The following is a 24,209-nucleotide window of genomic DNA, read 5'->3' as shown; positions in this document are numbered from 1 at the left end:
TAATTTTATCTACTTTTAAACCTAGGCCACTTAGTGGAAGGTGAGGAGCACCCGAAGGAATGGTTGGCTATTCTGTTCTATTATGATTCTATCATAGCAGTTCCATGTCTAGGATATATATAAATTTCCATGGTAAAACAGCTCCTGTCTGCAAAATCAAGCCATTTATTATCTTAGTTGGCAAAAAGTAGATGAGATGTTAGAAGCACAAATTCAACAAATACTATTTTATTACTTAAAAATACATAGCGACCATTAGGGTACATGTCACAAATTACACAAGAAAAATGTACAGGGAAAAGTAGAGACAGATGTGTTAAATGACAATAAGGTACCCATTCCTATGGAGCCCATTAAGAATAAAACAGTTCTTTGTTAGTTAGACAAGGCCAAGAATAGTGGCCTTGTAAAAAATGTGCGTTACCTAGAAATATACCTCTACTAAAAAGTAGAAATGTGTTGGTAGTGTACCTAAATGTGTTCTAAATTAAATTATAGCATACCCAGGCCCAGTGTTCCATAATACAACCATTGGTTTTAGGCAGGAATCTGTGAGAGACTTGACTGCCTATCTTGCTGAAAGAGCAAAGCCCCAGGACTGATTAACTTCCCTACCTTCCATAAAGCTTTGTTCAGGTGATTTTGGAATGCGGTGTCAAACACCCCATTCATTGCTGCTGCAAGTTCCCTCAGAACAGACACTGTGGACTCATCACTGGCATTCAGAATCCGCACAAAGAATTTATTCCACAATTCACCATCTTTTAGCCTAAAAATATATAAAACCATTTCCATCAAGATTAGGCACATAAAAGAACTCTGGATTTAAATCAGTGGTACATTTATGCACTAAATAATTTAAGGTAATAGCTACAACTCTAGGATTAGAGCGCATTCAAGTAGTCCTGTCAAAGCACAAGGTGGAACTAAAAAAAAAAAAAAAAAAAGAAAAAGACTACTCTGGTGGGGAAAGCCATAATACAATGCATGTAAAGACAAAGTCTCTGATCTGAATCTATAAATTTCCTCTGTGCACTAAGATGCAGCACTGTTCTACAATAGAAGAAATATGAATTTTGCTTCTCTTCTCTAACTTTCCTAAAGTCTAGGTAGGTCTTACAGAGACAGCAGTTCTCCCTCTCCTCCAGCGCAGTGTTTTATTATCTTCACAATCTTCTGAGAATACTAAGCTTGACTGAAGTAACTACTGCTTAAGTCTATGATGTTTGTAACTTTTTTAAATCAGAGAAGCTTCTATTATTGGGTAAGGCAGGGTTATTAGGAAACCCCAGCTGATGCTACCTGTTTGTATTAGACCCACCTAGGACCATAACCAACTAGAGATACCTGAATTTATCCTACAGGTCTTACATTATATTTAAAGCCAATTTTTAAAGCACGTTTAAGAGACAAGTAAGACTGGCCAAATTCTGAATTAAATAAGAAAAAAATACATAATTCAATTTGTTGGGAGCAGGGAGAATGGAGTAGGGGTGTTAAATTCTCAACATTGTCTTTTTTTTTTTTTTTTTAAGCCAAAGAACATACCAATAAGTGATAGATTGGGAAGCTTATTCTGGGAAGTTATTAGCTATAATAAGCTAAAGTGGAACATGGGATATTTAATAAGTTTTATGAGTAGGCTTAGGGTAATACTAAGGTTCTAAGACCAAGCAGCTCTTATTAAGGGAGCATTTACTTCTCTAAGGAGATTCAGTTCTCTGCTTTGGTTCTGACCATTCATTAAATAAATAGCCTAAAATTAGTATATAATTCAGAAATTTAATTCTCTTCAAGAAATGCTTATTAACTTTGATAACAATAGCTACTGAAAAGGAGTATAAGACTAACATCAATTGGTTAGAAAATTATTCTCATGAAACGTTTCTATTAACACTTTTAGATTGAGAGGCTTCCTTTTCATAGTCACAGTCTCTATGATACATCTAGGTACAGAATGATGTCCTGAAGTCTGAATAGTTTGATTCTTATTTTTAATTAGCAATTCCTTTGTCCTGCACTAGATCCTCCACTGATATTCTAATGGAAACCGGTTGAAATTAATGGAATTATGGCATTTGGAATAAGAAAACTAAGGCTGCCCAAGCAGAGGGCATCCAAGAGCAAGAGAAAATTATGTGGACAGGCAAAGACCCTGAAATCACCAATACTTACTCAGAAATATTTTGGCTAAGTTTCCAGAGGGACCCATCCCAGAAGACCTGTAGGTGTTCCTTGAACAATAGTAAATGTGCTAAATCTGCTATACCAAACAGATCTACCTGAAATCACAAAAAGCACCATCAGCTAAAATAATTCTCTGCTACCATCATGGCAACTTATTTATGTAGAAAGTTGAAAGTTATTATAATGTTTATCTTATGACATACATTTTAGTAGACTGTTCCCTACCCTTACCATAAAGGGAGAAGCTCCCCCAAAGAAGTGATCAACAGAGCTAACTCTAGGATTTAGCCTTAAGAATAAAAGATGAGAACAAAATTGTCCTGAAGAACAAAAATATCTGACTGTCCAATTCAAATTTGTAGACCTACTGAATTTGCATGGCCTCTAGCTGTGATCTAAACGTGGTTCGCATGATAGTTCAAGTTCATGCTACATATTCAATCAGCGAATGCCAAATGTTCAGAGACAAGTCAGAGGAATTTTTGTATACAATGCTAGCATATAAAACACTTTACACTTATAATACTCTTTTTATACACACTATTCCATTTAATCCTCACAACAATTTTGACATACACAGAGCAGACTGTTCTCCTTATTTCACAAAGATTACAGAAAATGTCTAATAAAAGACCACACAACAGATAAGCTATAGAAATGGCCCTGCCATTTAGGTTACTGAGTTAGTCATGTGTCTGCACGTGTATGTGTACAGTCTTCAATGTTGTGATAGAAAAATGGTACATTTTGCTTGACTTGGTGCTATTTGAAAACTAGGTCATCTATTCCAGGCGAGACAATATCAGTAAACACTAGCTTTCATGGCTTATGTAGATAAGAAAGAGATTAAGAAACCCTTTCCATATTTGCTCAGGCTTCTTTTACACTTACCTGGTAGGGAGAAGAGCAGTTAGCCAGGATCTTTTGTCCTTCCAGGATTTGTACAGTCCGAAAGCCGCTGAGGACAAAAACATCTAGCTGCGCCCTAAGGTCGACACTGTAGGAAAAGTCCACTATCTTCAAAGCTTGATTGTTCTTATTACAATCATAAGGATCGTGGATTCTAAGCCCAGATTTAAGAGAAAGAGATAATAAAAATAGGCCATGAAAGAAGCTGCAGAGCCGGTCTTAAAAAAAAAAAAAAAAAAAAAGGAAAAGAAAAAAATAGGTACTGCAGGTGACTCTTAGCTATGCCAACAGCTCCCTCCAGTGGTTAGCTATGAAAATGCACCTGTAAGAGCAGCCGATGTGTCCACCTTAAGTGGGGAATGTTGAGATTAGTCCAGTGACAAAAGTACATCTAAACCATAATGTATACCCACCACAGAACATTTATCATACTATGTTTATTACATAACATAAATACTGAAAGTAGAGTGCAATCCTCTGTCTTACTAGACACAGTAATACATACAAGAGCAATGTTTTACACACTGATGAGAATTATGATGGAAGAAATAAGCTTTTATAGATGTCATAGGCCTTCTTGTTCATTATACAGATTAGGTTTTCCAAGTGTTATTCAGATTCCTCCTTCTCAGAATTTAACTGAAACAACAATATAAGGCAGTTTTTTTTTTGTAAAATGCCACCTCTACTGTAAACTATCCTGTTTTTATTAAACGAACACCGTATTCTCTCTTACTCTTATCTGTAATTCCAACTGTTACTTACTTTAAAAAAAACAAACAAAAAAGAAATAAAAAAAGACAATTTTAAACACTAAGTTCACTATTAATTATGTTTTCCTTGTTAGCTATTCCATGCAATAAAGCTACTCTCCGAATAAACAGAACTATACATGTGACAGAGAAGAATGAATTATTTTCATGTGTTCCTTTTGTCTCTGCTTTTCTCAGTTCCTTCAAATCCCTGATTACTATCAGTGATAGGTGCTATATTCTTTTTTTTTTTTTTTTTAATTTTTTTTTTCAACGTTTATTTATTTTTGGGACAGAGAGAGACAGAGCATGAACGGGGGAGGGGCAGAGAGAGAGGGAGACACAGAATCGGAAACAGGCTCCAGGCTCTGAGCCATCAGCCCAGAGCCCGACGCGGGGCTCGAACTCACGGACTGCGAGATCGTGACCTGGCTGAAGTCGGACGCCTAACCGACTGCGCCACCCAGGCGCCCCGGTGCTATATTCTTAAATATAGGCTTTGACTAATCCCATCACAGAATGATAGATTTTACTTTAAAATTTACATTTGCTCCCAATTTTCCTTGGTTCAAGATACAACATTTTTTGGCCATCATAAAACTATATATTTCTTGCTCTGTGCTCACCCCTTGAACGTGATGTCTAAACTTGGTTTTAATTTGAACACCAAGCCCTTTTTCTTGGCATAGTTTGCATTTGCACTCTGGTTTTACCCACTTCTCTTGACAATTACCTCAGTCTGGCTTGACTTAATTAAGCTTTGGTTTTGAAACCAAGAAGTGCCTCAGTTTTGCTAAAATCTTCACTAGATCTGCACTGGCCCCACTCAAAGAAAGACTATACAATCTACTTCACGTTCCTCCAAGTATTCATATTTTATATCTCTTCTAGACAGTAATCATCACAATACTGAGAGGTTAATTCTTTTTTATGAATTAATATGTTTCCTCAATGTATTTTTTTCTTTGAATTCTTTTAAAGTATTCCAAATGATTATTGACTTTTAGATAGCAAATAACTCTCTTAACATACTGTGTTCCTCCGTGTGGCATTTATCAAAAGGCAAAAGGAATTGGAAACTAGCCATATATTTTTTTAAACATTTATTTATGAGAGAGAGAGACAGAGAAAATGTGCGGATGTACGTGGGGGTGGGGCTAGGGAGGGGCAGAGAGACGGGGGGACAGAGGATTTGAAGTGGGCTCTGCACTGACAGCAGAGAGCCTGATGCAGGGCTGGAACTCACAAATCATGAGATCATGACTCTAGCCAAAGCTGGCTGCTTAATCAACTGAGCCACCCAGGCGCCCCAGAAACTATCCATATTTAAGAGAAAGTTGACAGAATTATAAGGGAATGAAAAGGACCAACCTGTTTCTAAGAATCAGACTCCTTGGACTCAAGTCACCATGGACTATTTCTGCTCTGTGTAGTTTCTCCACTATTGTCAAAAGGTTATAAATAACCAACACTATTATTTCATGGGTAATAAGTTCACTGTGTTGAAGAAGATCCTGGAAACAAAAGGACAGAAAATTCACATACTTCTTAAGTTGGGATGATTGTACTTAAACTTAATACCTTGCTACCTGCTGCTTTGTACTCTTCCTTGTCGTTCTCTACTAGAATTTGGGCTCCTTTGTAGTTGGGTCTTTGTCCCAGTGTTAACAACATTGCTCTCCTGTGAGGCTGTAAGGGTTTGATGAAATAATGGACGAAGAACATCAAGGATTAGCCGGGCCCATAATAGGTGCTCTATAAATGGTAGTTTCATTCCAACCATTTTAGAAAATTCATATTACCATCGAAATATGCAACAAAACCTTCTTAAGAACATCCCAAAGAATAGAATGATATATTGTATTTGGGTTCTAAAAAAAATCTAGCGGGGTATAGCACAGACAAAACAAGAGTAGCAAAAATAGACCATTCCTTATGTAAGGAGTTTGGAGGTTGCCACTCTGTCCTAACAAGTAAAAAGCTTAACAGACTGAAAAACCAACTCTTCTAGGATCTATAAGCATGGGAGGGGGTGGGGAAGGTCCCTCACACTTCTGTGAGTTTTATGTCTAGGAACTAGATCCGGTTCTCACACTAAACATTGGAGAAAAATTCTCTGTGCTTCTAGAGGGGGAGTGGAAAAGGAACCATTCTGAAACAGGCCAGAGCACTCTGTTCTTAAAAAGCTCTGTCTCAGGAGAAACTAGTTGACCAGAGCCTAACCTGCTAGAGTATTCTCAGAGCCTACTTGACCTGTGGAAGGGAAATACCCAACTGCAGCCCACTCTAGCCATCCTGTCCCACCTAAGGGAGGAGAAATACTTGTGAAGTACACAGTCCAGAGGCAAAGGCTCACTATAAAAGAACATAAATCATAGAACTATACAAGGCTTTCCTTCCCCTCACACCTTATCACCACATTATTAAAGGCCTATTTATAGCAGTTCTTTTTACCCAGTACATCATGTCTGGCTCTCAAGAAAAATTATAAGACATACTAAAAGGCAAAAAACACAATTTAAAGAGACAAAGCAAGCATCAAAACCAGACATGGAAAGAATATTGGAATTATCACACCAGGAATTTAAAATAAGAGTGGTCATGAGCTGATGATGATCATAGTTAGATGACTAGGTCGTTGCACAATGCTATTTTTGTCTATGTTTGAAAATTGACATAATAAAAAGTTAAAAAAATACCAAAGAAGTTCTTGGTCAAGAGAACTTGGGAAAGGAAAATGATCAATGCTTTTAATTTATAATTTTGTTGTTGTTGTTGTTATTCTGAGAGAGAGACAGAGCAGACACAAGCAGGGGTGGGGCAGAGAGAGAGGGGGGCAGAGAGAATCCTAAGCAGGCTTCACAGCCAGCATGAGCCTGACACAGGGCTCCATCTCAGGACTGTGGGCCCATGACCCGAGCTGAAATTAAAGAGTCCAAAGCTTAACCAACTGAGGCACCCAGGCACTCTTTAATTTATAATTTAACTGATCTATTTCTAGAAGATTAACAGGAATCTTGCACTAAATTCATATGCTAAATGGAACACAAATATGCTTATATATTACTCAAACCTGAAGAGTGAAGCAGTTTATATATTGGTGCCAAACAATACAACCATCTTGGTATTGGTAACAGCTGCACAAATGATCATACTCCTCATTCAAACGTTCCTTTAACTTGAGGTTGATATAAAAGTCCCATGGGACAGGTTGAGAGGACACCTGTAAGAAATTTTAAAAATAAGAGCTATCAGAATCTATGGTTATGGTTGGCAGATTGAAAACATTCCCTCCAGCCCTTATGATACTACAACAGAAATAACAATAAAAGAATGTTTTAAAAGTCATAAATCTATAATAAAAAAACACAGCAGCAACAAATTCTGGAAGCTGGAAGGAGAACAGTACGAGGCAATCCACTTAGCAGACCCAAGGAAAGCTGATTCTAGCAGTGGAGAAAGCTGAGAGCAACCAAATTTATGCTACAAGACCATCTCCCCACAGTATAAAACTGATGGCACCAATTACCTACAGAAGTAAGGGTGGAGGTGAAGCCAATACAGGAGTGGATGAACTCCATTAACGTGGAAGTTAGGAGTAACTTAACGTGGAAGTTAGAAGTACAGGAGTAACTCCTGTAGCCCAGACTCTCTTCCATTCTAGAAGACCAAAAGTTAACCCCTAAAGAGTATAAAACAGAAGGGCTCTGGACTAGAGGACACCAGGCATTGTTAAGAGTTGGGGGGAAGAGGAAAAAGTTTATATATCAAATGTTAAGATGCACCTTTCTACCCCTCCACTCTCCAGACTAATTTCCCCACTTCGTTTTCAGGAAGCTAGCAGCCAGGATTATATGATCAAGGCAGGATATTAGAAGTTTTCTCTGAAGGGTCTGATCAGCTTAAAAGAAAAGACCTCAAGGATTGAGGCATTTATTGAATGGCCATGTGAAACTCTTCTTACAGTGAGGGCCAACAGTGTCAAGGTTCTATATCAAAGAGCTTTAAATTAGCTTTTAGAGTCCCATGTTTATATATGAATAGAAAGTCAAAGTCTTGAAGAAAGCTTCTAATATGAAAGACTGAATTCAAAACAGACAAAAGGAAACAGATGATGCAGGGAGAAAAAAAATTTAAAGCATCATAAATATACTCAGAGAGAAAAGGAATGTTCCACCTTTGAAATGAAGAATGTTACAAAGAAGAAAAACTTGAGAATAAAAAAGAGCTCTTACAAATCAAATGCATGACAAAAGAAATGAAAAATCCAATAAAAGTTCTGAAAATAAAGTTGACAAAACATTCCAGAAAGAAAAAAAAAAAAGAGAAAAAGAGAAAAAAGATAAGATTTTTAAAGGATCTCTAAGCGACTCCATGTCCTAATAAAAAGAATTCTAGAATGAGAGAACAGAGAAGACTTAAAAGAGGAAATAATTTATTCTTTGAAGAAAAATTTCTCAAAACTGAAGGAGTTTCGGGATTAAAATGGCCATCCAGTGTCTAGTGTACGGATAGGTTTTTAACAAAACATAATATACTTGTGGAATTTCAGGACACTGGGGACAAACATAAGATCCTACAAGGATTCCCAGAGAGGGAAAAACAGTCTCACACAAAGAATGGCAAAAGACTTTAGAAAGCAAGGCCCCAAGCCAAAAGATAATAAAGCCTATCTTCAAAATTCTAAGGAAAAAAAGTTTTGAACCTAGAATTGTAATATCCAGTCCAACTACCAATCAAGTAAAGATGTGGAGTAAAGAATTTTCTGACATGAAAGATTTCAAAAATATGTATATCATATGCATCCTTTCTCAGGAAGCTACTAAAATATGAGGCCTTAAACCAAGAAAGAAAGAAAAATGGGAGCCAGTATTACTGGGCATCCAATGTAAGAAAGAGGTAACATGAATCCCTAGGATAATGGTGAATGGAAATGTCAAGGTAATACTGTGTGAGTGTGAGTGAGTGAGTGAGTGAGTGAGTGTGTGTGTGTCAAGCACAGAATGTAACTTATCCAGATTGGAGCAGGCCAGAAAATTTCGGGATATTTCCTAAAAAAGATAACACTGATAGAATACTTAGTATGTTTAGACATATTAAGAGATTTACACAATAGCCTCTCATTTTTGATATCTCATCCTGACATATAATGGTGAGTGATTTCTTGGTGTCTCACTGACTTTTCTATCAGGAAGCTGATAGACTATTCAAAGGATTTGATGGTACCATGGGGCCACAATCACTGCCTCAACCCACATTGTTTTGGTTTTTTTTTACAAGATAATTGAAATGACAAAGAATCAGTCCCACCTTTATAATGGTTAACTCTGCAGAGTTTCTTGGTGTCACCCAGAATAATTTATAATCTTCACATATTAGGTATTCTTGTTTAATGCAATAATCCTCATGACCTGTTGAGAAGGTATGATTCCATTTAAAAATCGTGAATGTATATAGCTCCTTAACTTTTACTTCCTGGTTTAAGGGCTAAAGGCACTTTGTAATTGCCAGTTAGCAGCATCAAGAATACTTTTCAAAATCATTTGTTAAAAGTTGAAAGAGGGGAAGACAGAATCTCTACTGCTACTGGGACATGAACTTATCAGTGTGTCTACTCTATAATGCTGTTTCATTTTGCTACAATGCTGTTTGTTTTTTTAAAGGATGAGTAATTTTTTTTAATTAAGTAAACTCTACCCCCAATGTGGAGCTTGAACTCATTACCTGAGATCAAGAGTCACACGCTCTACTAACTGAGCAGGCCAGGAGCCCCTATAATGCTGTTTCTTATAATCCAAAAATATTTATTGTGCTCAAACATCAAGCTCAAGTACAAATAATCACTTACTTGTATACTGTCATACAAAAAAACCCACTTACCAATGATACTTACCTAATTCAATTTCCTTTCCTATTTCCAACCTGGGCATTGGTCTATCTTCTACAAAAAATTCTGCTGAGGCCCTCAGCTCTGATAGAGACTTTAGTAGTTGTCTGCGATACCGTGGACACCAGGGTGACTGAGTAGGGTTGTCTGGGAGAAAAAAAAGTTGACAAAGGGATCACCCCAAAACCGCAATGTGTATTATAAACAGAGGTGGGGGGGGGGGGACCCAAAACCAAGATTGCACAGTCAACACTGCTAACCTAACAGCACTCATATTTCAGGTCTTTATGCTGTTCAGGTGGTACTGATTCATTCTAGAAGTTTCATAATCTATGGTAACTTTTCTAGAGAACAAAACATAAAGATCAGTTTGCTGAGATAAATAAGTATTCACTAGACATGAATGCAGATGTATGTTTGTTTACTAGTGGTACATATGAAGCTACCTGCAGTCTCATTAGTAAGCTCCAGTTTCTCAGGAATTTGAAGACATTTGATGGAGGAGGAACTTGTAACTGAGGCAGAAGACCCAGAGTACCCAGAGGAGTGTGTTGCTTCTCGGCTGTCTTCGATAATTGGGCTGAAAGAACCACAAATGAGTCAGTCCTCACAGGGATAATATATATTAACTCATCTTTGTTATTTTATTTAATATTCATTTTAATTCAATTTAATTTTCAAAGTCCATTATTTTCCTGAAACAGATATAGATTCATAATCAGAATCTAGGTGACTTTATCTACCTTGGCTGACAAGCAACACTCAGCATTAGATTTTCTAAATTTATGCTTTATTCACCTAATCCATACTAAATGCCTACTCTACATCTATTCTAAACTACTGGGAAACATTGACTAAGATACCAACTTTCTTCTTGGTTATCCTGTCTGTGGACTTTTTATTCTTCAATAAGAAAAGGTCAAGAAAGAGAAAGTGAAACCCAAATCACCCATGATAATGCTAGCAAATGTGATAAAAAGTTTGTTAGGAAAAAAAATCTGAAAATGCAGTTTTAAAAGCATAAATTGGCAAATTAAAGAATATTCCTAAAACTAAAATTTGTTTACATTTGCCAACTTTTAAATATAGTCAGCCCATGGCTCTTTATGCCATTCCCTCAATACCATTCTTTATTCACTGCCACCTCTCCATTAAAAGATACTTTAAAAAAGTACATTTCTACTTGCTTATCTGAAGTCAGTGTATCCAGCTATTCCACTACTATTTTTTTTTTAATTTTTAAATGTTTATTAATTTGAGAGAGAGACAGAGCATGAGTGGCGGAGGGGCAGAGAGAGAGGGAGACACACAGTCTGAAGCAGGCTCCAGGCTCTGAGCTGTCAGCACAGAGCCTGGCATGGGGCTTGAACTCGTGAAACAGGAGAGATCATGACCTGAGCCAAAGACGGCTGCTTAACCGACTGAGCTACCCAGGTGTACCATATTCTACCATTATTTAAAACTCGATTTTAAAGGCAAAACAAAATCTCTCCCCAACAGGTACACCTTGCCAAGTTCCCTCAAAGACACCATAATCCTCCCGGGCCTCTCAGTCCCATAACCATCACAATTTACTTCTTCTGACCCTCATATTCAAATCAGTTATTAAATCCCATGGACACTTTCTCATGGGGAGTCCTACTGTTGTGTCAAGCAAGCACTCAGCACAGTACCTGGCAGGTAGTAAGAGTTTGATAAATGATCACTATCACTGACAAACACACACAGAATAAAAGATCACTCAAACAATCTGGTTTGTGCAACCTACTATCACCTGAGCTTCTTGATGCTGAGACTTGGATTATAGATGATGCCACAAGCGGTCTGCTGGTCCTCAGAGATCTTCACATCTAGATCCTCCTCCTGCAGCAGTCTCTCAGGATCAGAAGGGAGATCTTTCAAGGACATTATCTCATGAAAAGGAGTAGACACAAATCGAGCTGCTCTGGCAAAGTCGCAAGTGTCTTCTGGGTTAGGGCATATAGTTACATTCCTGAAACCCGTGATAATAGCATCCTCACTCAAGGGCTCAATTCCTGTAAATTCATCCTGAAATAAAAACCACATAAAGCTTAGCTGAAATATTTCAATCAGCATATGGAGCACTCATTGTTTTTACTTAGCGAGACACACATTAGGTAAGTGATTTTCAACATAGGGTACAGAAGTAGCATTATCACAATCTCTAGGAAAGACGATTTTAAAAACCACATCATAACATCTGAGGAAAAAGGTTTTGTATCATGAAAACAGCAAACTACACATTACCAAAAAAATACACTGAGGATTCTCCACACAAAACAAAAATATTGGACAATGTTTTTTCCCCAACCAATTTCACCTAAGAACTAGAGGAATAATACTTTTCTCCTGACTTTGGCTTAGAAAATGTTCTGATAATCCACTATCCTCCTACCTTTTAAGTCTTCTATGCCAAATGTTGAATTTTAATTTATTTCCTCAGGATAATTCAGGATCATAGTAGAAAATATGGAAAACGAAGCATAAAGTATAAAAAATGAAAATATTTAAAATATTCCTTTGCCTTTAAAAGTAATACATGTAGTGGCACCTGGATGACTCAGTCAGTTAAGCCTCCGACTCTTGGTTTGGGTTCAGGTCATGATCTCACAGTTCGTGAGGTCAAGCCCTGAGTCAGGCTTTGTGCTGTCACTGCAGAGCCTACTTGGGATTCTCTCTCTCTCTCCCTCTGCCCCTCCCCCACTTGCTCGCTCTCAAAATAAATAAACTTTATGAATAAAAGTAATACATGTATATGGTTTAAAAAATCAACTAGTTTAAAAGGATATATAGTGAAAAGGTCACCCTCCCTCACTTGACCCCCACACCTCCACTCCAATTACCACTCCCCAGATGCAACTGCTGTTACCATATACATCTGGTAGGTTACGTGCATAAGCATATTCTATACATTTAAAAAAGGAGTTTTACATAAGAGACTCTCAAATACAGAGAACAAACTGAGGTCTGATGGGGACAGGGGTGTGGGGGGGCAGGGAAAATGGGTGACGGGGATCGAGGAGGGCACTTGTTGGGATGAGCACCGGGTGTTGTATGTAAGTGATGTTTAACGGGACTCTATTCCCAAAGCCAAAAGCACACTGTATACACTGTATGTTAGCTAACATGACAATATATTATATAAAACAAACAAACAAACGAACGAACAAAAATAAATAAATAAAGGGTTTTAGGGGCACCTGGCTGGCTCAGTTCATGGAGCATGAAACTCCTGGTCTCAGGGTCATGAGTTTGAACCCCACGTTGGGCATGGAGCCTACTTAAATAAATTAAAAAGGGGTTCCATAGCAAGTGAAATTATAGCATCTATGCTAATATGTACTATTCTTTCTCATTATACTTTTAGCCTATTTTCTGTGCTATTAAAAAGTCTTTAAAAACATGAGAGTCACACTGTGGGTCTATCAGAAGTTAACTAACTTTTTTAGGTTATTCCCATTTTTTACTATTATAAAAAAACTACTTTAAATATCCCTGTACATTTAAATCTTTAGGAATATCTTAGTTTTCTGGGGAATAATTCCTAAAAGTAGAATTATCAGGTCAAAAAGGCTGTAAGTAGTAAGATTCTTTACACATATTGCCAAGCTGCCTTCAGGGACACTGTATCACTTTATATACCATTTACCTGCAGTATATAAGAGTGCCTATTTCATTTAACTATGAATACTAGATATTAATTTTCTAGATCGTTATGAATTTGACATATACTTTGAATTTCTGACTCAATGTTAGTAAACAGAGGTGAGAGGTACATCTAGACGAAACAATAAATGTAGCTAAAACATTTTAAGATCTAAGCAAGTTAGAGGTCTATGGTCTAGGAATATATTTTATGCAAATACTACTTATATGCCTTATTAGTTTAGACATTTTAAATAGAAGTGTTTTCTTAGGGGAGAAATTCTGGTAGGCATCTTTTTTTTTTTTTTTTTTAATTTAAATTCAAGCTAGTGAACATACAGTGTAGTCTAGTCTTGTTTTCAGCAGTAGAACCCAATGATTCATCTCTTACATACGACACCCAGTGCTCATCCCCAAAAGCACCCTCCTTAATGCCCATCTCCCCTTTAGCCCATCCCCCCACACACCTCCCGTTGGTAGGCACCTATTAACAAAATTCAAGGAAAAGGCTTAAGACAAAAAAATACTAAAATCGACTCCTTTAATAATTCAGTCCATCCCTGAGCACCTGAACCTAGAACCATGGTCTCCAAATCCAGCCGACCTATTCACTGTGTTGTCTGGTGTGTTTCCAGGACACAGTACGTGATGCATTGATCTCCTACATCATTTTCTTTTCATTGCAGTCAGCGGACTAACAGAACTGTTTGGGAAAGTATTTAAAATAAACAAAAATCTCTGCTTGGGCTTTATCCCCGGAAACTCCAATTCAGTACAGATGGAAAGGGGTCTCACCACCTTTAGCCATAAGCAACTGCCTAGGCTTTTCTGGGTTGCTGGACATGTTCTGTATCTTAATCCGGGTAGAGATTGCATGGATATTCACACATGTAAAAATTCATCTAGCTGTATAATGAATATTTGTGCAGTTTATTGGATATAAAATATACCTCAATAAGTAAGTAAATAAAAAGAAAACCATGTTTAAAAAAGAAAAACATGTTTACCCTGAGGGATTCATTCTTTAGGATATAGAGAACAACTGCTTTAAATCAGAGCTACTGATCACATCTCCCCTTAAAAGTCTTCAGAGAGGGGCGCCTGGGTGGCGCAGTCGGTTAAGCGTCCCACTTCAGCCAGGTCACGATCTTGCAGTCCGTGAGTTCGAGCCCCGCGTCGGGCTCTGGGCTGATGGCTCAGAGCCTGGAGCCTGTTTCCGATTCTGTGTCTCCCTCTCTCTCTGCCCCTTGCCCGTTCATGCTCTGTCTCTCTCTGTCCCAAAAATAAATAAACGTTGAAAAAAAAAAATTAAAAAAAAAAAAAGTCTTCAGAGAAAACAATCAGTTCTCTTCAACCTCAAGACAAGTTTCCAGATGCTGATTTGAAGAGAGGGATGATTTGCTTCCCTAGAACTTTAATGAAAATGTCAATGACAAAGGTTCTTTGACTTGAATTCTAAGCAGGGTCTTTGTACCCTAAGGATTATCATGTCACTAGTCCATAGTACTTAAAATAAAACATTACTAAAGAAAAATGGTCTACATAACTTCAAATGTCACAAAAAGCATCTTATATAAAAAGAACAAAGATCCTTTGCTATGTTGGTTTAAAAAAATGCTAAAGGCTTTTCAAAGACGGTGATTTTTCTCCCCACTTGAAAAAACTGAGATATAATTTACATACCAAAAAATTCATACCCTTTAAAGTATGTATTCCGGGGCGCCTGGGTGGCGCAGTCGGTTAAGCGTCCGACTTCAGCCAGGTCACGATCTCGCGGTCCGTGAGTTCGAGCCCCGCGTCAGGCTCTGGGCTGATGGCTCAGAGCCTGGAGCCTGTTTCTGATTCTGTGTCTTCCTCTCTCTCTGCCCCTCCCCTCTTCATGCTCTGTCTCTCTCTGTCCCAAAAATAAATAAACGTTGAAAAAAAAAAATTAAAAAAAAAAAAAAAGTATGTATTCCATGGTATTTAATATGTTCACAAGGTTGTGCAACCATCACCACTATCTAACTCCAGAACATTTTCAGCACCCCAAAGAGAAGCCCCTTACCCACTGGCAGTCACTCTCCAGCCCCCTCTTTCTAACTCTCTGGAAATCCCTAACCTGTTTTCTGTCTTTATGGATTTGCCCATTCTGGACATTTCATACAAATGGAATCATACAATATGTGGTCTTTGTGTTTGACTTCATTCACTGAGCAAAGTGCTTTCTTTCCTTTTTTTTTTTTTAAGTTTATTTATTTTGAGAGAGAGAGTGTGTGTGCAGGCACAGATGCGAGCAGGGAAGGGGCAGAGAGGGAAGGAGAGACAGAGAATCCCAAGCAGATTGCACACTGTCAGCCCAACTTGGGGCTTATTCCTATGAACTGTGAGATCATGACCCACAAACCATGAAGTCAAGAGTCAGACGCTTAACCAACTGAGCCATCCAGGTGACCCAGCAAAGTGTTTTCAAGGTTCATCTATATCATAAGATTTATCCGTATGGCATTTCTTTTTATGGCTGAATAGTACTCCATTGTATGGATGTACATTTTGTTTATGCATTAGTTGATGGACACTGCACTGTTTGTACTTTTTGGCCACTATAAATAATGTTGCTATGAACATTCATGTACAAGTTTTTTTAATGTAAATATGTTTTTAATTCTCTTGGATATATACCTAGGAGAGAATTGCTGGGTCATACATACGGTAACTGTTTAACATTTTGAGGAACTGCCAAGCTGTTTTCCAAAGTGGCTGTACCATTTTATATTCCTACCAGCATTGTATGAGGGTTCTCATTCCTCCGCATCCTCACCAATACTTATTATTTTCTGTCTTTGATTATAGCCTTCATTGCTATAGATCACAGCATGTGATATAGTATCTCACTGTGGTTTTGATTTGCATTATCCAATGACTAATGATGTTAAGTGTCTGTTCATATGCTTAAATTTTAAGCCAGTGATTTTAATTTTAACCCTAGCTTTGTGAGAATTGAATGAAACAATTCACTAGTCTGTTTATATTAACTTAGGAATATTGTTCCTTACACAAACATCTGGAGGCACATCTTCATTCGAGTTGATGCTTTCTGAAGTTTTGAGAATTGCAAGGGGTCTTCGCTGGGCTAAAACCCGTGGGGGATCTGCAGGAGGACTAGAAAAAGACATTTAACAATTTAATTTACCCCATCTAACAATTAATTTTTCTGTTAAAATAGGTAAGAATAACCCCCTAATTCATTCTCATTTATAATAACAGAAGACTTTTAAGTGTCAAACAAAAAGCTTCAAACCTGTTATTTTTTTTTTCTGAAAGAAGAAACTCATCAAAAATGGAGAAAGGTAGACTGGGACCTAAAGAGAAAGAGAATAGATTTATACTCTTAAGAGTAAACACCTATTCTTCAAGACAACTAGGTCAATTAATATTTCGTGCTATTTGGAAGCAGAAAGGTAATCATTTATAATGAACAATTTCAAACATATAAAAATAGAGATCATTTAAAAACAATTATCTAAACATGGCTGATTGTGTTTCATCTTTATTCACTACCACCACCGCCTAAACCCAACCTCACTCTGGATTATTTTATTTTATTAAAAAAAAATTTTTTTTTAAATTTTTGTTCATTTTTGAGAGAGAGAGAGAACAAGCATAAGCAGGGGAGGGGCAAAGAGAGAGAGGGAGACAAAGAGAATCTGAAGCAGCTCCAGGCTCCAAGATGTCAGCACAGAGCCCAACATGGAGCTTGAACCCATGGACCGTGAGATCATGACCTGAGTCGAAGCCGGCCGCTCAACCGACTGAGTCACCCAGGGGCCCCTGCTCTGGATTATTTTATTTTATTTATTATTATTATTTTTTTAAACACTAGGGCTAATTTATTTACTTTTTAAAATTTTCTTAATGTTTATTTTTGAGAGACAGAGTATGAGTGTTGGGGCGGGGGGCAGAGAGCAAGGGAGACAGAGGATCCGAAGTGGGATTTGCACTGACAGCAGAAAGCCCGATGTGGGGCTTGAACCCACGAACTGTGAGATCATGACCTGAGCTGAAATCGGACACTTAACCGACTGAGCCACCCAGGCGCCCCTGCTCTGTATTATTTTATTTTATTTTTATTTAAAAAAAAATTTTTTTTTTAACGTTTATTTATTTTTGAGACAGAGACAGAGCGTGAACGGGGGAGGGTCAGAGAGAGAGGGAGACACAGAATCTGAAACAGGCTCCAGGCTCTGAGCCATCAGCCCAGAGCCCGACGTGGGGCTCGAACTCACGGACCATGAGATCATGACCTGAGCCGAAGTCGGACGCTCAACCGACTGAGCCACCCAGGTGCCCCTGCTCTGTATTATTTTAAAGCAAATCCAAGATATCACATCATTTCATTTGTAAATATTTCAATATATATTTCTAAAAGAGAGAGGATCTTTCAAAAGGGAATAATCTCAAAACATACCTATAGGATTAAATTTCTGGGTGTCATATATCCAGTCAGAAGATTCACATTTTACCAAAATTGTTTAGAAAGTTGGGACTGGGAATGCAAAGTGAGATTTATATACTATGGTTGAAATGCCTGTTTTAAAATTTTTTATTTTATTTTAGAGAGAGAGGGAGAGTACTCATGAGTGGGGAGAGGGGCAAAGGGGGAGAGAGAGAATCCCAAGCAAGCAGGCTCTGCACTGTCAGTGTGGAACCCAAGGCAGGGCTCGAACTCATCAACTTTGAGATCATGACCTGAGCTGAAATCGAGTTGGATGCTCAAGGAACCGGGCCACCCAGGCGCCCCTTAAATGCCTCTTAAAACACTTTGATTCTATAGGATTTGTTGGTCGTTTTAGTCATTTTTTTGTTCACCTACAATGTTTGCTCTATAATGCTGGATATTTTGCCAGTTACATCCCCTTAAGTTGTTTAACATGTTCCTCCAGGTTTTGTATTTCCTTCAAACTGGTGGTTAAAATTAGGGGTTCAATCTGATTCTTTTTTTTTTTTTAAACTACTTATAGGTGGATATTTATCTTTTACAACTTTTAAAGTATTTTTAAATGAAAAGAGAACAAATGTGAATATAAAAAACTTCCAAAAAACTACTTTCTTGGCTGCTGGATCCTACTGATAGCTCAGTATACACGAGCTAAGGTGGAAGATTATTCGGTAGTTAATATAAATTTAAATTTACATTTAAACATTTCAAAGCATTGAGGAATCTTACAAAAACAAAAAACACTCTCTTAAATGTCTATCCTATCCTAAATCATATGCTTATAACTGAATTCCATGGTTCCCTCTGTTTTCTTACAATTCCCTTTACCATAATTAAGAAAAATATATACTACATATTACATAATGTGTTTGTTATCACCAAGTTTTTCATGAGATTATCAAATACAACTCACCTTTAGAATGAGGTTGCTCTTGCCAAATGTTTTCTGCAAGTGAAGTCTCCCTGGAAAGAAACTTCTTTTAAAACATGTGCTAAGTACCCACAGAAAGAATTATCTTAAAAGTCCAAGAGGGGTTTTCATCAAATATAATCCTCACTCTACGATAAAGGAAATATTCTGGTACTGTCTATCCAAATTCTTTAAGAAGATAAAACCTTCAGTCATTAAAAATGTTATACAAGTATATTTGATAATAGATATCATAACATTAACAGTGTAAGTCGATTACAAAATAGTAAACTCTCATTTTCATCAAACAAAACAAAAACAGAACACAAAAGGATATACTTATGCTAATAGCAATAATCTCTTGGTGGTAGAAATGGGTGGTTTTATCTTTTAAAAATTATATTTGATTGTTTAAGAAACATACTATTTTTTTTAATGGAAAAAAGTCTGTACCCTGTCTTCCTTCATCAGCATCAGAGCTTATGTTGTGACAAAGACTTGCAAAAGTTACGTCTTGATAGTATAAAAGACTTCAAGTCACTAGAGTCAAAGATTGGTTCTAAATGGCCTCCTATAAGCATTATCCCATCCGCCAATGCGGTCCTACCTGGCACAAGAGTTTACTGGACAAACAGAATTGGATAAAGCCATTCCTGGTATTTCCTGAGACTCTGATGCAATTTGCAGTTCAGCTGTTTCCTTCGTAGGCATCTTCTCTTCTTGCTATTTGCATTAAACACACAAAATCAATGTGTCTCTCCTACCTACAAAATTCTACCTATTTTCAAGCGTTAGCTCCGAAATTAGGTTTACCATACTCTTCCCCTAGATATCCACTAACCATATACAATATCTATACTATAAAACTTCTTTCCAATAATTTACGTTCCTAGTATAAACTGGTTCTGTTTTACTCAACTGGGCAGCGCCAAGATTTACTAAATTTCTTTGGGTAACCCCATTCAGGGGAACATGACTAGAACAAAAAGCTAAAGGTCAGAAACTACAAAATAATAGTTTAGAGTGTAACTAAGAAGTCAATAAATTGTCACTTCTAGTGACACAATTTCCATTTGCAGTCTTCATCTGTTATATTACTTTCCTGATGGACTTAATTGCTACTAATAGCTATGAAACTACCAGAAACTGAATGGATTTGGGAGGACTTTTACCTTCTATGCTTTTATATTGTTTAAATTTGTTTCAATAAGCATAGTTTTCTATATTAAAAAAAAAAAGAGAAATGACCTGATCACCCGTTCTTTCTTGCTGAGTAGTTTGAATTTCTTTTAGCTTCTTTTCCATCTCTTCAATCTGTTTCTGCATTTCTGCTCTCTTCTCTGCACTGGTCAGTAGCTCAGCTAGAAAGGGTAAGGTTGGCTGATGCATTATTCCTCATGGCAATTTATTGTCAAAAACTGTCTTTGGAGCTCATGGCCTCAACAAACATACTAATATTACAGATAAGAATAATATAGATGGAACAAAGTCCTCTCATTGAGGTCTAGGTCTCTGTTCATTCATTTACTTAGTCAATAAAAACCAGAATATTTGTGATGTGCCAAGCACAACTCTGAGCATTTACATTTCAGTGGTGCATAATACAAAGTCCTTGGTCATGTGACACTAACATCCAACCTGAGGGGACACACACACACACACACACACACACACAAATTAACAAGAAAATCAGTGTTAAAAATAAAATGAAATAGGTGATGTGAGAATGTGTGACTGAGTAGGGGGATGGAGGTCAGGAGCTACTTAAGACCGGTAAGCAGAGAAGGGACACCTGGGTGGCTCAGTCGGTTAAGCATCAGACTTTGGCTCAGGTCCTGATCTCGCAGTTCACGAGTTCAAGCTCCATGTAGGGCTCTGTGCGGACAGCTCAGAGCCTACAGCCTGCTTTGGATTTTGTGTCTCCCCCTCTCTCTGCTCCTCCCCGGCTTGTGCTCTTTCTCTCTCTCAAAAATAAATAAACATTAGAAAAAAAAAAACAAACAGTAAGCAGGGAAGATCATTTTAATATTATAAAATGCTCATGTGCTGTGAGCAAAATGGACTATGGTAAGGCCAGAATGAGCGCAGAAAGTCTAGTTGCAGTAGTCTACCCAAAAGATGGTGGTTTGGATTAATAATGAGAATGGTAAAAAAAAATAAAAATAAAAAAATAATGAGAATGGTGATAAAGAAAAGATGTGGGAATATTTTGGTGGTAAAGTTGATAGGCTTACCCATTAGATGTTGGGGAATGGTACGGAAAGAGGGATCAGAGATGACTTCTGGTTTTTTTTGGCCTCAACCATCTGGGTGCATGGTGTTGCCTTTTACTGAAATGGAGATGCCTATGGTATGTGTACACACATACTGTGTGTACACATGCTGGGGTGTAGTTTGTGGTAGAAATCAATAATTCTGTTCTGGCTATGTTGAGATTAAAATGTCTATTAGAATAGCCAATGGATACAAGCAACTAAATATGAGTCTGGAGTTCAGGTGAAATGTCAGGGATGGAGATATAAATTTGAGAGTCCATGGCTTATAAACAGTATTTAATACATTACTTAGTGATACCTGTAGAAAGAAAGGATAACTGGAATATTCCAAGACTCTATCCTGGACCTCAAGAAGAGGTCTCTGATGAGAAGAATAGCAGTAAAGGAAACTGAGAGCGAATACACACCAAGGAAAAAGCCAAGAGAAGCATTTCATAAAGAAGTAGTTCATCAACTGTGTCAAATGAAGGCAAAAGGTCAATAAATAAAGATCAAGACTGAGAAATGGCCACTGGACTTAGCAAAAAAAAAAAAAAAAAAAAGGTTTCTGGTTACCATGATCAGAGCTGCTTCACTCGAATAGAGGGAATGCTTGAGAAAATAATGGGCAGTTAAGAAGAAATTCTTCTGTGAACTAGATTAATACACATACCTTCCCTTCGCTCTTTTAATTTCTTCCGGAAAACTTCAGCCCGGATCTCTTCAAAGGAGAACTCCCCTACTCCTGCATAAATCTTCTCCTTACAATACATCATCTTCTCTTTCTTCTCCTGAGACTCTTGCTGATGGCTTTGAACTCTTTGCAGAAGATCTCCTTCTTCCTTTCCAGGTTTTCTTGTGCTTAGAATGTGGTTTATACTGGGTTCAATTTTACATGGTGTCCTAAGGAAGCAAAATAATTATTATTAACCATACAGATCAAATGAATTATTTCTTTTATGTCTTGACAGAACATAGAAACGATGTCAATGGCACTATGTATAATTGATTTCAAAAAATAAAAACAAAGAAGATTGAGGAAAAAGGCTAAAAAATAATTCACACAGGTCATCAACAATTATGTTCTGAGTACTACAATGTTATGATGAAGCAGGAAATTAACCATAAGGGTAATCAAATAGGTTACATACCTTATAGGTGAAAATAAATGTGAATATTATATCTTAATCAAACCCAATGAATGAGGGATATCTGGGTGGCTCAGTCAGTTGAGCGTCTAACTCTTGATTTCAGTTCAGGTCATGATCTCATGGTTCATGGGGTTGAGCCCCACATCTGGCTCTGTGCACTGTGAGTGCAGAGTCTGCTTGGGATTCTCTCTCCCCCTCTCTCTCTCTGCCCCTTTGCTGCTAGCAGGCATGCACTCTCTCTCTCACAAAATAACTTAAAAAAAAAAAAAACTTAAAATAAACTTAAAAAAAAACCCAAATGAAAGAAAGTTAACCTCTACATTACAGCCCATTTTCTACTGTTTCACACCAAAAACAGTTAGTTAGGAATACAGCATTTAGGGAATTAATAATGTGAAGTTCAAGGTTCTCAGCTGAGGGGGAGAAAATGAGCATACTAATATAGGTTTGAAAAGAATGAAGCATAAAGTACTTCACACAAAATGGGGCAGATGTTCTCAATTCTGGCTATGGATCAGAATCACTTATATACCTTTTATTTCCTTATATGCCTTTTTACAACTAAAGATATCTGGTCCCTACACCAGATCCACTAAATCAGAACCTTTAATGCTAGGGTCCAAGCATCTACATACTTAAAAGGCTTCCTCAACTTGTTCAATCTGATAAAGGACATCTACAAAAACCCCACACAAACATCATACTTAATAATGAAAGACTGAATGCTTCTCCCTTAAGATCAGGAACAAGATAAGAAGGTCCATTCTTGCCACTTCTATTCAAAACTGTACTGGAAGTTCCAGCCAGGGCAATTAGGTAAAAAAAAAAAAGAAAGAGAGAAAAAGAAAGAAAGAAAGAAAGAAAGAAAGAAAGAAAGAAAGAAAGAAAAAAGAAAGAAAGAAAGAAGGCATCCAAATGGGATAAGAAGTAAAATGGTCTCTACTTACAGATAACATGATCTTACATATAGAAAATCCTAAGAATCTATCATAAAAATTATTAGAGCTAATAATGAGTTCACCAAAGAAGCAGGATATAAAATTAATATATAAAAATCAATTGTATTTTATACAATGAACAATCTGAAAATGAAATTAAGAGAACATTTGTATTTACAATAGCACCAAAAGAACGAAATATTTCAGAATAATTTTTAAAAAAGAAATGTGACTAGACACCAAAGAAAATACACAGATGGCAAGCAAACACATAAAAGATGCTCAATCATATATTATCAGGGAATTACAAATTAAAACAATAATGAGATACCACAACATATCTATTAGAATGGTTAAAATCTAAAATACCGACAACACCAAATGCTGACAAGGATGTGGAGGATTAGGAACTATCATACCATTGCTGGTATGAATGAATGCAAAATGGTACAGCCACTTTGGAAGATAGTTTGGCACTTTCTTACAAAGATAAACTTAGTCTTAAAATCAAATCCAGCTATATGAGTTGAAAATTTATGTCTATATAAAACTCTGCACTAAGGTATTTATAGTAACTTTATTCATAATTGCCAAAATTGGAAGCAAGCAAGATGTCCTCCCATAAATGGATAAATATCCATACAATGGAATATCATTCAGCACTAAAAATAAATGAGCTATTATGCCACAAAAAGATATGAAGAAACCTTAAATTCATATTACTGAGAAAAGCCAGTCTGGAAAGCTTACATACTGTTTTTTTTTTCCAACTATAAGACTTCTGGGAAAAGGCGGAACTATAAAGACAATTTATTTTTTTAATTTTTTTAAAATTTAATTAAATTTAATTTTTTTTATAACTTAAAAAAAATTTTTTTTTTTTAACGTTTATTTATTTTTGAGACAGAGAGAGACAGAGCATGAACAGGGGAGGGGCAGAGAGAGAGGGAGACACAGAATCTGAAACAGGCTCCAGGCTCTGAGCTGTGAGCACAGAGCCTGATGCCGGGCTCGAACTCACGGACCGTGAGATCATGACCTGAGCCGAAGTCGGACGCTTAACCGACCAAGCCACCC

The 24,209-nt window shown here is 37.1% G+C and overlaps 1 protein-coding gene across 1 annotated transcript in view; it reads right to left on the bottom strand.

Annotated features, from left to right (window-relative positions):
- Window positions 1-199: 199 nt before the first annotated feature.
- Window positions 200-24,209, bottom strand: part of BUB1B (BUB1 mitotic checkpoint serine/threonine kinase B) — a 52,584-nt gene continuing 28,574 nt past the window's right edge. The window contains exons 7-21 of the mRNA XM_040493371.1: window positions 21,717-21,946; window positions 20,037-20,149; window positions 19,396-19,511; window positions 18,792-18,841; window positions 16,682-16,742; window positions 16,437-16,542; window positions 11,510-11,784; window positions 10,182-10,315; window positions 9,742-9,882; window positions 9,159-9,259; window positions 6,922-7,071; window positions 5,220-5,362; window positions 3,079-3,250; window positions 2,176-2,282; window positions 200-769 (exon numbers count right to left, since the gene is read on the bottom strand). Of these exons, the coding sequence (XP_040349305.1) occupies window positions 538-769; window positions 2,176-2,282; window positions 3,079-3,250; window positions 5,220-5,362; window positions 6,922-7,071; window positions 9,159-9,259; window positions 9,742-9,882; window positions 10,182-10,315; window positions 11,510-11,784; window positions 16,437-16,542; window positions 16,682-16,742; window positions 18,792-18,841; window positions 19,396-19,511; window positions 20,037-20,149; window positions 21,717-21,946 (2,131 nt within the window). The 3' untranslated portion in view covers window positions 200-537. The remainder of the gene's footprint in view (window positions 770-2,175; window positions 2,283-3,078; window positions 3,251-5,219; window positions 5,363-6,921; window positions 7,072-9,158; window positions 9,260-9,741; window positions 9,883-10,181; window positions 10,316-11,509; window positions 11,785-16,436; window positions 16,543-16,681; window positions 16,743-18,791; window positions 18,842-19,395; window positions 19,512-20,036; window positions 20,150-21,716; window positions 21,947-24,209) is intronic.

Source organism: Herpailurus yagouaroundi, unplaced genomic scaffold, assembly GCF_014898765.1.
Source record: "Herpailurus yagouaroundi ecotype Mexico unplaced genomic scaffold, PumYag 184, whole genome shotgun sequence".
Taxonomy (NCBI): Eukaryota; Metazoa; Chordata; class Mammalia; order Carnivora; family Felidae; genus Herpailurus; species Herpailurus yagouaroundi.
This window is presented reverse-complemented; position numbering and strand designations above follow the sequence as displayed.